This window comes from Cervus elaphus, chromosome 26 (genome assembly GCF_910594005.1).
Source record: "Cervus elaphus chromosome 26, mCerEla1.1, whole genome shotgun sequence".
In the NCBI taxonomy this organism is placed as follows: Eukaryota; Metazoa; Chordata; class Mammalia; order Artiodactyla; family Cervidae; genus Cervus; species Cervus elaphus.
In genome coordinates this window covers 33084342-33102431 of record NC_057840.1, presented here as the reverse complement: position 1 = coordinate 33102431, position 18090 = coordinate 33084342, and the positions used below count along the sequence as shown (strand labels likewise).

Sequence of the window (18090 nt, the reverse complement as noted above, 5' to 3'; positions counted from 1 at the left end):
CAAGGAGAAGGTGAAATGGGGAGTTAATGTTTGATGGGTACAGAGTTACAGTTTTGCAGTGATAAGATCTATGGAGGAAGATGGTAGTGATGATTACACAACAGTGTGAATGCATTTAATATCACTGGACTGTACACTTAAAAATATTTAATAGCTAAGATGGGATTTCCCTGTTGGTACAGTGGATAAGAAGCCAGCTGCAAATGCAGGGGATATGGGTTCAGTCCCCGGTCCAGGAAAAGTCCATGTGCTGCAGAGCAACTAAGCCCATGCGCCAACAACTATTGAGCCTGCATGCCACAACTACTGAAGCTGGCATGCTTTAGAGCCCTCACCTGGCAACTACTGAAGCCTGTGTGCCTAGAGCCTGTTCTCCACAACAAAAGAAGCCACTTCAATGAGAAGCCCGTAGCCCATGCACTGCAACAAATGTTCACCACATCTAGAGAAAGCTGGTGTGCAACAACCAAGACCCAGCATAGCCAAAAATAAATTAATTCATTAACTTAAAAAATTAGCTAAGATGGTAGATTCTGCTATGTGTATTTTAACACACACAAAACAGTTAAGGGTGCACAATTCTGGCTCATCACTGGTCCTACACTCCCGGCAGCAGGCCTCAACCCTGACCCCTCCTGCACCTGATTTCTGCTCTGAGTACCAACTGGTTTACAGCAGGAGCAGCTGCAGAGAGAGGCCATGCCCAGGTGATGATGACGTGGGTGTTTGCCGCTGAGCTGGGCTGGTAGGGTAGGGAAGGATGGGGACAGCTCTGAGAGCCAACAACAAGGATCTGAAAATGTGGACCTGGGACATTACCTAAAGCTGGAAGACCCCTCTTCCTGGTGTGAGTTGCCCAATAGATTGCCCTGCTCTTCAGGGCCTGAGAAAGGGTAGAAGATTGTGTACTGACACTTTACCAGAACTCCCCAAAACTTTTTGCAGGGACTGGAATTAACTCCTGATGGAATGGAAGAGAAAGAAGGTACAAGCCAATGAACAGAGAGGCGATGGGAAAACAAAAGAGTCAACCCTCTCCACAGAGAGGTGAAGAGTCCAACACTGGTCTGAAAACCTGTGTGACCTTTCTGGCCGGCCTCACGTGGAGAGCTGCCCTCCTCACCCCAGACTGCTGACAGCTGGGCACTGCAGCCTCTCTCAGGGCCCAGGCCTGAGAGATGTTCACACTCCTCGCACTTTCTTCCTTCCTAGTCTCGTCTTCTGAGGCCCTGGGCCAAGGTTCCCTTGTGGTACCTCTGCTAAGGCCTCCATAAGAGAAGAGAATGGAGAAAGCTTGAAGACCCCTGTCCCCACCCGGACTCAGGGCCAGGGCTCTCTACACTGAGTTCCTCCCCTACCCCCACCTCAGGGTCCTTAAAGCTGCTGGAGCCTTTTGCCCTGGGCTCCCTGAACAGGGAGGCGGGCTCCACACAGGCCATCGCACTGGGGAAAGTGAATGACAGCCGCACTTCCTCTGGGTTCAGACTCCGGCCTGTGTTCTCACATAAGGGTGTTAACTTGGGTGTCGCTCAGCTCAGCTGAGCTCCTAATAAGGAGAGGTGGGGGTGTGGTCAGGGATCAGGAGAGCCTGGGGACTGGGCTAATCTTGACCAGATCCAGGTCACCTCAGCTTTGAAGAAGCCAACAGGAGAGGTCAAGTAAGGTGGTGTCAGTCACTGTGGGGATTGCCTCAGCTTCAAAACACCCACAGGAAGCAACACTCAGCCTGGTATGAGCCACGTGTGCCCCAGGAGCTGAGGGTTTTGCCTGGCAGCCGCTGCTCTCTCCCTCACCCTCACCCTCGACCAAGAGGACGTGCACACCCCAAGCCCATGGCAGAGGGCGCCATCAGCCAGGCGAGCTGGGCGGGCGGCCAGGCTGCCGCCTGGGCTGTCGTGGCTGCTCCGCTGGGCTCACCCAGAGCTTCCGGGGTGTCCAGAGAGATTTCTCCCTGAACTACCCCCAACTTCACTCTCTGCGGACGCTCCTCCACACTCATCTGCAGCGCTGACTCCACTTCCTACTGTAGTGAGTGTCCTGTGTCAGAGGTGCGAAGCGCGGAGGTGAAACAAAACTCAAGCCACAGTCGGAGCTGCCCACCCGTCCCCTCATGACTCCTTTCTGACTGCTGAGCTGGGTGAGTGGGCAGCCTCGCTTCACCTCAGTTTCTTCCTCAGTCGCTCAGGGAGAGAAGCAGGACCACTCTCACCAAGGAGTGAGGAAAAAGCGAGGTCACATTTGCCAAGCCCTGGGTGCCCAAGAGCCGGCTTCCCTGATAGTTCAGCTGGTAAAGAATCCGCCTGCAATGCAAGAGATCCCGGTTCAATTCCTGGGTCGGGAAGATCCGCTGCAGAAGAGATACGCTACCCATTCCAGTATTCTCGGGTGTCCCTTGTGGCTCAGCTGGTGAAAAATCCGCCTGCAATGCAGGACACCTGGGTTCGATCCCTGGGTTGCGAAGATCCAGGAGAAGGGAAAGACTACCCACTCCAGTATTCTGGCCTGGATAATTCCGTGGACTGTATAGTCCACGGGGTTGCAAAGAGTCGGACGAGACGTTCGCTTTCTCTAGGTGTCCAAGAGATGCTCAACAAATATCAGCTCTCCTCATTGACTGAAGAAGCTTCAGTTACTTTTAAACTCTCCAGGATCCCCCAGAGAGAAGCCCTCTACTCCCTTCTGACTAGAGAACCCCAAATTTCTCCCTTTGCAGAAATGCTGACTTCCTTTTCTTAAGCAATTTTTTTCTTTATTCACCTCGGCCCTTTTTCTTCTTGATGGACTCAAAATACTTTATTATAAACATCATATTTTAAAATACTAAATATGCACATGGTAACACAATGCACTGTTTCTTTGTGCTAATAGTAACTTATATTTTATTTTTAATTTAACAATGTTATTGAAGTGTAGCTGATTTATGATCTTTTGTTAGTTTCAGGTATACAGCAAAGTGATTCAGTTGTACATTATACATACGTATACATACCATATAGATTATTACAAAATACCGGGTAGAGTTCCCTGTGCTCTACAGTAAGTCCTTGTTGTTTATCTACTTTATATATAGTAGTGTGTATATGTAGTAGCTTATATTTTAAATGCAAACTCTGAGCTCCACATAAAGGAGACATGGACATTTTTTTTTTCTTTCTTTGGTTGCACCTTGTGGTTTGTGGGATCTCAGTTACCTAACCACGGTTTGAAGCCGAGCCATGGCAGTGAAAGCCTAGGAACCTAACCACTAGGTCAGCTGGAAACTCCAAAGAAAAATATATGTATATGTGTATATATATATATATATATATATATATGTATATATATATATATACTTTTTAGCTAAACTCAGATTTAATAAATTAATACATTATTTACTCAAAAAAAGAATAAGTCGATGACAAATTCACACTCAAGTAGTTTTGACTGTTGAGGGAAGTAAGTAGCCTATCATTTGAAACCTTAGCAGCAAACATAGCATACACATAGGTTACACACATTTTGCTATTTGTTAAATATATAGGCGTATAGATAAATATATTTACATCCTTCAGTAAGCTGTAAGAGCACAAAACTAGAGAATAGATCTTTCCCATATTCAACTTATTTGACCTGAAAATAATATACTTTCCAGCTTTTAACATATATTCTAATTTCTTACCATGCCTTAGAAAGTAAATTTACACAGTTCAACCTGTATTATTTCCATGCTAAATACTAGTTGCATGCATTTATTAAACAGGAGCATCCTTATGAGGGGATTTATGAATTTGTTCTGGGACAGAAAATGAGAACCAGATAGTGATTTCATCACCTTAAACTGAATTCCTTAGCATCCCCTCATGATAACGTATGGCAAATCTTTAACTATAAAGTACATTCTGGGCCTTGTGTAGTTCAAAGTGCTAGGACAAAATCATACCATTCTCACTACCTTTGAAAATAAACAGAATTCTTATACTTACCTTAGATCTTGTTTGAACATTCCGTTCAATTTATTGGAATTTTTAAAAATGCTGCATTACAAATGTAATACCAAATGAAGAAAACAAATCTTATTAAATTTAATCTTATTCAAAGCAATTATCAGTCTAATAACATCAGTAAAAAAACAAAACAAAATGGTACTTTTAGTCAAGGCATGAAATACACATAAAATCTAGCTATTTTCCTATTATTCTTTGAGCACTTTCAAGTTAGAAAATACATTATAAAAAACTGAAAGATTCAGCTAAGTTTCCTCATTGAGTACTTTTGACACTGAAAATAAGAGAAAGATTAATACCACAGTTACAACCACTGGGACACAAGAATCACTAAATGATAGGATTGAGGACTTCTCTGGAGGTGCAGTGGTTAAAATCCGCCTACCAGTGCAGGGGACACGGGTTTGATCCCTGGTCCAGGAAGATCCCACATGCAGTGGGGCAACTAAACCCATATGCCACAACTACTGAAGCCCTGGCTCCTAGATCCCACGCTCTGCAAGAAGATAAGTCACCAGAATGAGAAGCCAGCACACAACTAGAGGGTAGCCACTGCTTCTCACAACTAAAGAAAGCTGGCATGCCACAATAACGATCCAGTGTAGCCATAAATAAATAAATAAAGTGAAAGTTTTTTAAAGAATGATTTTTTTTTTAATTTGGGATTTTTTATTTTATTATTTAAATTTATTTATTTTTGTTTTAATTGGAGGCTAGTTACCTTACAATATTGTGGTGGTTTTTGCCATACATTCACATGAATCAGCCATGGGTGTACATGTGTTCCCCATCCTGACCCTCCCTCCTACCCTCCTCCCCATCCCATCCCTCAGGGTCATCCCAGTGCACCAGCCCTGAGCACCCTGCCTCATGCATTGAACCTGGACTGGCGATCTATTCCATATATGATAATATACATGTTTCAAAGCTATTCTCTCAAATCATCCCACCCTCGCCTTCTCCCACAGAGTCCAAAAGTCTATTCTTTACATCTGTGTCTCTTTTGCTGTCTCACATATAGGGTCATCGTTACCATATTTCTAAATTCCATATATATGCGTTAATATATTGTATTGGTATTTTTCTTTCTGACTTACTTCGCTCTGTATAATAGGCTCCAGTTTCATCCACCTCATTAGAACTGATTCAAATGCATTCTTTTTAATAGCTGAGTAATATTCCATTGTGTATATGCAATACTACTTTCTTATCCATTCATCTGCCGATGGACATCTAGGTTGCTTCCATGTCCTGGCTATTGTAAACAGTGCTGCAATGAACATTATTTACATGCATACATACATACAAGAGTCAGGGCTCATTAAAATTATTTCCTTGATAAAAATAGGGGTACCTGCAAACCAGTCTTTCTTTCCATTGTGGTTTTCAAATATACCTATTTTCCCACCCTGAATAGAAAAACAAACTTAATATAGGTTATAGAATGCAATTTTTCCTTTAAAAAAGGAAGGAGAGTAGGTATGTTTTCAACACATAAGGTTTCACTGTACATACGCTGCTGCCTCATCATTGTGTCACTTAATGATGTACTTGGGAGACACACAGTGCTGAGTATTCCAAAGCATGTTTCTACCAAAATTTATTTAAGCATCTCTCACTTGGGTATATTCAGGGTGTTTCTAGCTATTGCTTTCACAAAAAAAAAAAAAAGAAAGGAAAGAAAAAATCCTGCAATAACCATCTGTACATACATCTTTCCAAACTTATATGAATATATTTGCAGAATAACTTCCTGGAGTTAGAATTACTGGGAAGATGAGAATATTTTTAATTTCAACAATTTCAAAAACTTTTCAAAATTGACCAAATATTATAAAATGTGAGTCCTCAGTTTGGCTGGGTATGAAGGACCTAAGGTTAGCAGGAGTAAAGCCTGGTTCTGGAGGATATTTTGGCAAAGTGTATGAAAAAACCTCTAAAATGTCCAAGCCTAACCTACAGACTCTAAGGTAATAGTCTCTTATTTTGAGTCACTATACTTTGTGCTAATTTATTACAATAGCAATAGAAAACTAGACAGACACTATCAAAACTCCTCAGACAACAGAAATGGACAAAAGATAGATTTTGCAAAACTTGTACCTAAAAACAACCCTGGATTAAGAAAGATTGTACAAAGAGCTTTTCTGGGCCTATTGGAGAACTCACAGGAAAACGGTGCTCATCAGGACGGTAAGTCGCTTACTGCATTTTCCAAGGACTTGTATCCATCTGTTTAACTTGGCGTTGTAAACTGGAAAGTATGCAAATACAGCGTACTGCAATTCCAAGTCACTTGACAAGCTCTCATGATATGTTTGGAGAAAAGATGGAGAAATTTGGCTGAGCAAGGGCAGCTGGGTGGATGAGTAACCTAATAATCATAGCCAAAGCGTTCAAATTAGTGAATCCATGTTAACCTTGGGGTAGGAGTACCTCAAGCCTTCCTCCTTGGCTTTCCTACAGTCCATCATTTAAATCAATTTCTTGGACAAGGACGTAGGACACTTTACAGATGATTCAAAGCCAGGTGGGATAGAAGGTGTTAGGTTTCAGGATCAAGATCTAAAGGGTTCATGCTAGGATGTATGGATCTGTGGACGGACAGCAAGGCTGAGTAGCCAACAGGTACTGACCCTCTCTCTCTGGGGCTGGCCGTTGTGGCAGGTGTTTTCACTTAAACGTCTGGACAGCCCTGGGAAGTAAGGTTACACAATCACTTCCACATTATAGATGAGTCCTCTGGGGCTTGCCCCAGGCTCACAGTGCTTTTAACACTGTGTTGAATCTCACAGGCAGAGTTGTTTGCAGGCTAAAATGGCAGCTTTTAAATATATGAAGAACCATCACTTGAGACAAATTATAGATTGCTCAAACAGACCTCAAGAAAATAAACTACAAAAAGTGTGTGGAAACTACACAGCCAACTGTAACTGAATACAAGGAAGAGCATCTAGTGAAGAGAAAGGCTGACCCGATGGGGGACTCCCCGGACGTGTGAAGTCTTGCGCTCCCAGCCAGGACAAGATAGGGACAGTACTGGTACCTGGTGTGTGAGGCTGTGGTAAGTCAATGATCAATGTTTGTGCTGAACTCAGAGTATTGACTGGCTGTCCGACCACAGTCCTTCTTAAAGTGTCTCTTAAATTTGCAATAAAAATGAATAGAAGTGTTTAAGCAAACGCTAGGCATTGCCTTAGTCAAGTAGAAGACAACCTCTGGGGCCTCCCCCGGCCCCTCACTGCTCCTTTTCTCTGACTCTGCCCTCAGCGGGGAGAGGCAGTGCTCCTAGCCACGCTTGTGGCTCATGCCCTCTGCACCTCATGCCCTCCGCACCTGGGCACCCAGGGCCCAGCTGGACTCCTAACAGCTTCTCCTGAACCACAGTCCATGGGCGCAGTTTCTGTGCATTGCAGGAAATTAATGTATGGTAACCACAGGCTTTGTATATGGAGGGCAGAAAACATCAGCCATTGAGAGAAACAGGACTTCTGTGTTCAGAGAGGTGGAGATGCAAGACCACCGGCCCGGGAGGAAAGCAGCCTCTGGGGACCAGCTGCCTGGCTGAGGGTTTCCGCCCTGGGATCCCGGCCCCCTTTCTGGCTGGCGACGCTTCCTGTCCTGCCCATAAGTGGCATCTCTCCATGCCAAAGCTCCCTGGTGCTTTTCCTCAGGCCACTGTGCAGTAGGCTTCTGTTGTTTGCAACTCAGAGAGATTTGTTTTTTCCTGGCTGGGCTGGGTCTTCACTGATGTGTGTGAGCTTTCTCTGCGTGCAGTGAGTGGGGGCTACTCTCTGATTTGGGCTTCTCGTTTTGGCGGCTTCTCTTGCTGAGGAGCACCATTTCTACTCTGCTCAGGCTTCAGTAGTTGCTGCGAACGGGCTTAGCTGCTCTGTGGCATGTGGGATCTTCCCGGACCAGGAATTGAACCCATGTCCCCTGCAATGGTAGGTGGATTATTAACCATTGGACAACCAAGGAAGCCCAATCCACAAAGATTTTACCATGACAAACCCCATCGCTAAGCAATGATATATACAAGTCTGTGCAGAGAATCCAAGGAGGAGGCCAGGGAAGTGCCCAGGGAAGCTGCTGGGATGAGAAAGTTGTCAGGCAGCCCCTGCCTTCACTCTCTCGGGACTGCGTGTACCCCATGCTCTACAGGTGCCCCCTGCACCCCCTCAGCTGAGCAGCTTCTCTGCTCCATCACCCCACACAGGACCATGTGCCACCACCCCCCCCACCACCACCACTGGCCTCCCAGCTTCACTTCCCTCACTGACTCCATTGTTCCTGGGTTCTCTGCCCTTGGGAGACAGTGTTGGTTGCTGGGCTCGGGCCAGGAATTCATTATGGTTCCATCAGCAGTGGACGAGCTGGGTCACCTGGGAGCTGGGGCTGCCCCTCTGGGCATGTGGACAGAGCAGACGCTGTGAAGGGGGTGAGGATGGGGACGAACCTTAACGACATAACTACTGGGCGGCAGGTTGTAGGGGATTCAGGCTTCAGCGGGTTGCACATCTTCTAATCTTGGGGAAGCTCCCTCATTTCTCTGGGACCTGGTTTTTTCCTGTATACTTAAAAGGTAGAACAAGAAATAATAATTATTATTATTTATTGAGCATCTTCCATGTGCCAGGTGCCCCTGTAAAGATCTTACACGCACTAGTTTAACTTGTTTATTGCCTGTAAAGCATTTAAGACAGTCACTAGAATGACAACCTCATTCCAACCTTCAATAAATTGATGCATAATGTGCAACGCTCAATTTGCTGGACTTTTACCCTTAATGATCTTATAAAACAGAGAAACATCTCCATCTATTCAGATCACAGTCCTGACATCTATATCCTCACATAAAATTTCTTCTGTCCATTCATAAGGATTTGTTTAGGCTTTCAAATCAAAGCTTATTTCCAAAATAAGGGAAATGAGTTTATTTATTTTAGAAATGATAATTTATAAATATGTTTATGAATGATAAATAAATTACTTCCGTTATCATAGTTCAGTCGCTCAGTCACTTCCAACTCTTTCCAACCCCAAGGAATGCAGCGTGCCAGGCCTCCCTGTCCACCACCAATTCCCAGAGTTTACTCAAACTCATGTCCACTGAGTCAGAGATGCCATCCAACCATCTCATCCTCTGTTGTCCCTTTTTTCTCCTGCCTTCAATCTTGCCCAGCATCAGGGTCTTTTCAAACGAGTCAGTTCTTCACATCAGGTGGCCAAAGGATTGGAGTTTCAGCTTCAGCATCAGTCCTTCCAATGACTATTCAGGATTGATTTCCTTTATCACAAGTCATAGCAAAAAATTCAATCAATACAAAGCCTTATAAAGTAAGAAAGTGAACATTCCCCTTCACTGCTCCTATCTTGACCCTAGAAATAACCATTCTTAATGGTAAAAAAAAAAAGAAAGAAAGAAAAGTCATTTCCACTTTTCTCAAAAATATTGAGAAGTTAGCAAAGTGGGGAAACGATGTGGGTGCTGTAAGGGCTTGGACTTGGTGCCACTGAGCAATGTGGTCCCACCGCCCTCCCCCTCCTCACCCCACCGCCCTCCCCCACCACGGTGGAGCAGGTGAGCTAGGGGGGTCGCACTCTGTGCTGACTCTCAGTGTCTCCAAGACGAGTGGTGTCACCTGTCCAACTAACAGTTTCGTGAAGGCTGTGTGATATCGTGTGTTTGAAAGTGTTTGCAAACCAAGAAAGCATATACAATTGTTAGTTATTATATCATACATGTTGATATATTATATCATACTTGTTGGCTTTTAATACTAATCATAATAATAATAGTTTCAGAAGGTTTGATGATACCTCTGGAGCCATTCTTATTACATGTGGAATGTTCTCCTCATAGCAAGCTTTTTCAAGCTCTGAGGTTTAAACAGAACTGCAATTTAGGTGACTCTCAGGGCATCTGAAAGTGGCTGCGGTCATGTGGGGTAAATATCTCACAATGGAAGAAACTGCAGCCCAAAGTGCTCCAGCCCAGACACAGCCTTTGGGGCTAAGAGATTTTTTTTTTTTAAGCTTCAACATCACTCAAATATGCATACACACACACAATTTTAAAATTTCTCCTTTTCGTCAAATGGCAAAAAAATACTAGATTAATTTTTTTTTCTTTTTTTCTCTATGTTTAGTTTCCAATTTCACCTCCTACTCTGTTCTTTATTTGAAAGCAATAGGTTCCTAACTGTCAGCTGTGGAAATAAACTACAGCAGAGACCTATTTTCCTATCCAGTCATTTATTCATACCCTCCTAAAAATCTAGACATTTAAAAATGTAAAATTCACAACCCTCAAGTTTCTAGTAAAAAAAACAAATTTCTATGTGCTAGGAACAAGAAAATGTGATTCATAATCATGAGAAAAATGAATCACTAGAAACAGACTCAGAAGTAAACAGCACAGCAGCAGCTTACAGGCAGCTAGAACTTTCAGGTGTAGCCTTCCTTGGGTTGGACTTTTTCACAGGGGTATAGGTCATAAAGTAGCCCATACTTTACTAGGTCACATAAAACAATCCCTCTCAATCTTATAACACCTCAGCCAAAGGCCTCTGTGCGCACCGTAGAGTGAACTTTGTAGCTCCCCTTAAGTGACTGTGCTCAGGTTTCTAGTTAAGTTTGTAGAACATTGAATGAATGTGACCACTGTTTGTGTTTTTTCACAGCACTGCCTGTCTTCTGTTACCAAGTGCATCTTGGGGAGCTAAGGTGAAAACGGTCATGGACACGGGAGGTGAAGGGCTGATGATGGTGCCAGATGGCTCTCCAGTGGAGCACATCCCTTCTCTAGAGTGGCCCTGAGGTCACAAGGATTTGTGGAGACACCCCGTCCCCTCCTCTCCAGGAGCCCGCGTCGCATTGAGAAGACAACACAGCAGGTCTGGCTGGTTAATAATGATATTATAATGTGATATTTATTCTTAATATAATATATGATACTTATTTTTCACATATGATATTTATTTTTCTCTTTTTGACTTACTTTACTCTGATAGACTCTAGGTCCATTCACATCTCAAAAATGATCCAGTTTTGTTCCTTTAAATGGCTAAACAATATTCCCTTATATATATGCACCACATCTTCCATTCATCTGTCAATGGACACTTAGGTTGCTTCCACGTACAGACATATAGCTGATTCACTTTGCTGTGTATCAGAAACTAACACAGTACTATGAAGCAATTATACCTCAAGAAAAAAAAAGGTAAAACATAAAATAAAATCATGTCTTCTCCCTGCTACTAGAAAAAAAGAATAATGATTTAAAAGAAATACCTGTGTTTATCTCCGAGGGTGTACTGAAATGCACCTGGAGTCAAAAGGCAATAAATTACTAACTGACAAAAAGATTTTTTTAATTAAAAAAAAAAATAATAAGCCCAGCATGCTTGGACCAGAATGTCCGCCCAGAAGTGGAGGCCGGTGGGAGAGGCGCTAGACCCCTCTGGGGCACCACCTTCTTTCCATGGCTACCTTCAGTTCAGATCAGCTCAGTCACTCAGTTGTGTCTGATTCGTTGCGACCCCATGAACCACAGCACGCCAGGCTTCCCTGTCTGTCACCAACTCCCGGATTCTACCCAAACCCATGTCCATCGAGTCGGTGATGCCATCCAACTATCTCATCCTCTGTTGTCCCCTTCTCCTCCTGCCCTCAATCTTTCCAGCATCAGGGTCTTTCCAAATGAGTCAGCTCTTCACATCAGGTGGCCAAAGTATTGGAGTTTCAGCTTCAACATCAGTCCTTCCAATGAGCACCCAGGACTGATCTCCTTTAGGATGGACTGGTTGGATCTCCTTGCAGTCCAAGGGACTCTCAAGAGTCTTCTCCAACACCACAGTTCAAAAGCATCAATTCTTTGGCGCTCAGCTTTCTTTATAGTCCAACTCTCACATCCATACATGACCACTGGAAAATCCACAGCCTTGACTAGACGGACCTTCGTTGGCAAAGTAATGTCTCTGCATTTTTTTTTTCCATTTATTTTTATTAGTTGGAGGCTAATTACTTTACAATAGTGTAGTGGTTTTTGTCATACATTGACATGAATCAGCCATATGTCTCTGCATTTTAATATGCTGTCTAGGTTGGTCATAGCTTTCCTTCCAAGGAGCAAGAGTCTTTTAATTTCATGGCTGCAATCACCATCTGCAGTGATTTTGGAGCCCAGAAAAATAAAGGCAGCCATTGTTTCCACTGTTTCCCCATCTATTTGCCATGAAGTGATGGGGCCGGATGCCATGATCTTAGTTTTCTGAATGTTGAGCTTTAAGCCAACTTTTTCACTCTCCTCTTTCACTTTCAAGAGGCTTTTTAGTTCTTCACTTTCTTTCATAAGGGTGGTGTTATCTGCATATCTGACGGCTACCTTCCCCGCCCACAAAAAAAAAAAAGGAATGTGGGCGGGGCCCGAGCTTGCGGGGGGCGGGGCCGAGGCTGGGGGGTCGGGACCGGAGGGGCGGGGCGGGGCGGGGCTTGACACGCCCCACCCCCCGCGGCCGCTGTTCACCACGGAGTGCTGATCCGTTAGACGCGGCCTCCTTCTCGCCCACGATCTGACCCGGGCTCCTGGCAATAAGAGACGCCGTCGCGCCCGGGCTTCCGGGAAGGGACGAGGAGCGGTGACAGGGCGACGGGCCGGTTATGCCTCCCGCCGCTACGATTCCCGCCGGCGACCGCGAGCCTGCGGCCTCGGGGACGCAGCGGGGCCCCGGGGAGGCCGCGCTTTGAGGTCCCCGGCTCCCAGCGCCCGCCGCGGCAGCGCCGGAGCATCCCGGGGCCGGCGCTCGCCCGTTTCCGTCTCCCTCGCACTCTGACGCCCAGCGTCGCCTCACTTCCTCCGCCGCCGCCCGCCATGGCCTCCGCCGCCCGGGAGGGCGCGGGCTCGGGGCGCAGGCGCCCGCCGCCGCGCCGGGCCCTGCCCGGCCTGTTGCTGCTGTGCTTGTGGCTGCCCGGTGGCCGCGCGGCCGGCTCGCCCTCCGCGCCGCTGTCCGAGCTGCACGCGCAGCTCTCGGGAGTGGAGCAGCTGCTGGAGGAGTTCCGCCGACAGCTGCAGCAGGAAAGGCCGCAGGAGGAGCTGGAGCTCGAGCTGCGCGCGGGCGGCGACCCCCAGGAAGGCTGCCGGGGCCCCGGGGGCGGCGGCTACAGGGCCAGGCCCGACGCCATCATCCGCACCAAGGACTCGATCGCGGCCGGCGCCAGCTTCCTGAGCGCGCCGGCGGCCGTGCGGGACTGGCGGCAGTGCCTGCAGGCTTGCTGCCTCGAGCCGCGCTGCTCCGTGGCCGTGGTGGAGCTGCCCCGGCGGCCCGCGCCCCCGGCCGCCGCGCTCGGCTGCTATCTCTTCAACTGCACCTGGCGCGGCCGCAGCGTCTGCAAGTTCGCGCTGCACCGAGGTTACAGCAGCTACAGCCTCAGCCGCGCCCCAGAGGGCGAGCAGGAAGGCCTGGAAGCCGGCGCCCCGGCCCTCGCCCGGGCCTCGCCTCGGCTGGGTAAGCACTCCACCCGAGCCCCGGGCCTGGTCGCTCGGGCCCTGCTGTCTGTCCTTGTACCTATTGGTGGCTGCGTCTGGGAGACCTACCTAGGCAGGACCGCTGGGCCCTCCTCAGTCAAGTCAGAAATGAAACATCCGGCTTTGATATCTCAGTCCTAGGGATGGTTTCTGAGAAACCCCCAGTAGATCGGGTGGAAGCGGGCACAGTGGACTGCTTCTGGAATTTTTCTAAGTTTAGGGAGGAATACTGATCTGAAAGGATTCACGGAAATTCGCTTTAATGGAAGAGAAAAGTTCAGGGGGGAAAGTCTATTTTAGTCTCAGAGGTTCTTATAAGGTATGGTTTGTGTCAAGTAATTACAAGAGCAAAATCTAATTAGATGCCAGATTGCTCACAGCACACCCTTATTTCTTAGCTTGGCTCTCAGGATTCATGATTCCACCTAAAGTTGCTTTCATCAGACAAAATTGGGAAGGGAACAGGTCAGGTTATTTTGAAGTGGGTCTGACTATTTTCTATGAACTATGGTTCTCTTTTTTAAGGAGTCGGGAGAAAAGGAACTCGATTAATTGAAAATAAAGTTTAAAGCACCTCTCTTTCGAAGAGGAGCTAAGAAGGATGCTTTTCGTTTGATGGTTTTTATTCTGGGGATGATCAGAATGAGAATTAAGACCCAAACAGGAGGCAAAAAAGAAAAAAAAAAATGTGGCAGTTGGAGACAAGGTCTCAGGAAATAAAAGCTTGATTGGGCCTGCCTGTGTTCAGCTGCGTGTGTTTGATTGCAGTCTGTTGCTGTTTGCTTTATGATGACGCAAGAGTGAAACCAAAACAAGACTAGAGGGGCGTAGCCTCAGCCACTTTGGAAAGCTGGAGTCTCCATGACCTTTAGGTCCAAAGAGAAGGGTCTGGAAATCTGTGTCCACAATGGCCCACCTCCCTTCCCACCTCCAGTGGAATAAACATCCAAGGTCACCCGAGATTTCTAGGCCTTGAGGCACACACTGCAAAGGACCCCAAAGTTTTCTCCCTGAAGTGGAGGCGGGAGGCACTTTCACCATGCATCCCATGGCTGTTTCACACACATCTTTCCTCTGCCCAAGCAGGGACTCAAAAACAAATTCCAGCACCAATGAAACAAAATCCCTTTCCCTTCTCACTGCACAACTGGAGGAAACCATCATTGCCAAATGGAGCTTTCTCCTAAGCCAGTGAAACAGAAAGGAAAGTGGAAACCAGGAAAGAATATATCCGCCATGGGGGGCAGGGGGGACTTTAGTTTACTGTAGAAGTTTCTGAATCATTTTTTCTTCTACTTCCTTTTTTGAACTTCCTTTCTCTGGGCGAGGGGGCGGGAGTTGTCTAGTAATTCACTTTGGAGATGCTCCAGGGTACACCCAGATGACCACTGGGCTTGGTCCTTATTCAGGAAAAGAGCTGCTCTGCTCACAAGTTCTTTGGATCCCAGGAATGTGGACACATGGAAGGGTGCTGCTTGGCCCAGATGCCCTCATTCTGTCTGCAGAGAGGGCAAAGGTCACCCTACCCGCTGTCTTGTGTTTTTCCTGCCCAGATCCTTAACCTCCTGAAGTTCTCTGTGCTTCTGAGACTAAGTGGTTCCTTCATGAATGTTTTTTTACTTTTCTGAAGCTCATGAGCACATGTCATTTAAGGCTAAAGGAGCATGAAAATGGTTTCAAATTTACAGAAAATGTTTTAGGGTCCATTTGAGGTGAATACAAGGATCATGAAAAAAGAGCAGGGGGCCAGGTGGAATTGCACAGTACACACTCTCAGCGGACCCGTCAGCCATTTGTTGTTACAGTGATCCCCGTCAGCCCTGTTTTTTTCGGACATTTATTGAGTTTGATAAACAGCACTGCTATAAGCTCCTTAGACACGTGAACTCACTGTGTCCTCACAAATCTGTCCTTTCCAAATCTAGGTTCTCTTGTAATCCCCAGGGTACTTGAAGGCTTGGTGAGAGAAAGTAACCTGCCCAAAGGTCTCATAGCACCTGCTTTGTGGAGCTGTGCATTGTAAGTTGTGAGCTGTGCTTTGTGAGTTGTGACCTGTGTTTTGTGGAGCTGTGAGCTGTGTTATGTGAGTTGTGAGCTGTGCCCTGTGAGTTGTGGAGCTGTATTGTGGGGCAGTTTGAATGCTTTCTCCAACAGCATCAGGCCACCTGGAAGTAGAGATGCCCGCTGTCGAGTTTCCAGGGTGAGACTGACTAAGCAGCTACCTGGGATGATGGGAGAAGGTGGGAAGGAGTGGAGGATGCTGGAGAGAGAGGCGTGCTGAATTGACACAATCTGCCTGCAGTTGTGTGCAAAAGGCAGGGCAGGGGGCTTTTGGTCTCAGTCCTGAATTTGAAAGCCAGCTCTTCTCCCTGAGGGTCTCTGTTCATCCTCTTAGGACCTGAGTGCTGGCCTTGCCTCCCAGCTGGGCTGTCATGGGATCAAGGGTGGACATGCTTTGTGAATTAGAACGGTGGTTCCCACGCACCCGATGTCACTATGGGACCTTGGCTGGGTTGTGTGGCTGACTGGAGGGACTGGGGGTCTATGTTTTCTGATGAAAGTGAGGAGCAGCAGGAAGGAGGGAGTGCAGCGGTTAGGACCTCAGAGGACCCGGAGAATACAGTCTCCAAGAGCCCAAGGGCCAGCACCTTTATGCTCTTTCCACTGGATATTCAGCCTGAAAACCAGGATCTCTGGGCAAATGCAGGGTAATCTGAGAAGTCAGGCTTGCGTCTGTATTAGGGAAAGTTGGTGTTGGACAGCACTCTGCCATCCCCTCTGCAAACCCACGCATAGCTATCCCTGGCCTCTCTCTCATCTACTCCAAGGGCAAAGGAAAGAACTGACCTGGGAAGGTTCAAAGCTCATCCCTCCATGAGTGCCTGACCTATTGCATGTTTCTCACATTTTCAACCTCTCCCTTTTGTGTTATAAATAAATATCACAAAAGAGTTGCAAATAATTATGTAATAATATTGAGATAACCAGTGAGACTATATTGAGACCTGCAACTCTGATCACGCAGAAATTCCAAATGGGTTAAAGAATTAAATAGTTTTTTAAAAAATTAGGCCATAGGTTACTCCATACATAGAAGATTTGAAGAAAATAAATTCACTATTACACGTCTGGGGGGAAGATAACTTTAATCAATTAAAGAGATCACAAAGAGAAAGGATGTAGTATACACATGTTTCTTAAAAACTTCATTATGTCAAGAAACAAAAGAAATTGCAAATAGTCTGGGAAGATATGAGACCAATGTATTTATTATATTAATAGTAAACTTATGTGAATCAGGAGCTTCCCTGGTAGCTCAGCTGATAAAGAATCTGCCTGCAATGCAGGAGACCTGGTTATGTGAATTAGTAAGAAAAACAAAAAGAAGTAGGCAAAGGATATGAACAGTTTCCAGAAGAGGATATTTAATGGATAAACATGGAAAAATGCTCAACCTTAGAAGTAATCAGAGAAATGCAAATAATACCAGATTACTGTTCCCAGGTGGCACTAGTGGTAAAGAACCCTCCTGCCAATGCAGGAGACCTTAGAGACTCTTTCAGTCCCTGGGTCAGGAAGATCCCCTGGAGAAGGGCATGGCAACCCACTCCAGTATTCTTGCCTGGAGAATCCCATGGACAGAGGAGCCTGGCAGACTACAAGTCCATCGGGACACAAAGAGTCAGACACAACTGAAGCGACTTAGCACACACACATGCACTGTTATTACATTGGCAATAATAAGTTTACTTAAGAGTTACATTGGTATGCATGTGGAGAACTTACAATCATACATGGTCACTGAGAGTGTACATTGAAATATCTCTTTTAGAAATCAATCAAGAAAGATATCAGAGAACATTAAAATATTCATTCTCCTGAGATATGTTTTAAGGAAAATGATCCATGCTAAAGAAAAGTATAAGCAAAAAAATTATTGTAGCATTATGTATGATGATGAAGAAAATTGGTAACAAAGTAATGTCCAGTAGTAGAGGCTAGGGACTTAAAATGACAACTGTGAAGTTTATGCAGTGACACAAGCAATGGTAGGATATATGAATAAATATCAATAAGTAAGAATACATCAATAAGTTAGGTTAAATTCAGGATGTAACTTTATATTTACTGTAACTAGAATACATGTGAGTGCTCCCAAAGTATAGTGGGATGAGTGGAGCCTTTCAGTTAGACAGATCTGAGCTGACATCTCAACTGACAAATTTATCACTTGTGTGGTCTTAGGCAACTAAGTTAGCCAATCTGACCTAGTTTCCTCAGAGACTTGTGAAAATTGGGTGAATTGATGGCTCAAAAATGCTTCGTGTGATGCCTGGTCCAAAGAAATCACCCAATAAACAGTAGCTGTTACTTATTATTGGGCTTCCCTGGTGGCTCAGTGGTAAAGAATCTGCCTGCAATGCAGAAGGCCCAGGTTCGATCCCTGGGTGGGGAAGATACTCTGGAGAAGGGAATGGCTGCCCACTCCAATATTCCTGCCTGGGAAATCCCGTGGACAGAGGAGCCTGGCGGGCTACAGTCCATAGGGTGGTAAAGAGTTGGACGTGACCGAGC

General features: G+C 45.9%; 1 protein-coding gene and 1 non-coding gene across 2 annotated transcripts in view; both read left to right on the top strand.

Moving 5' to 3' along the window:
• Positions 1–12640: 12640 nt before the first annotated feature.
• Positions 12641–18090, top strand: part of LRP11 (LDL receptor related protein 11) — a 52469-nt gene continuing 47019 nt past the window's right edge. The window contains exon 1 of the mRNA XM_043888204.1: positions 12641–13495. Within this exon, the coding sequence (XP_043744139.1) occupies positions 12862–13495 (634 nt within the window). The 5' untranslated portion in view covers positions 12641–12861. The remainder of the gene's footprint in view (positions 13496–18090) is intronic.
• On the top strand, positions 17901–17971 carry TRNAC-GCA. Its single transcript has one exon. It is a non-coding gene; the product is annotated as a tRNA-Cys (tRNA).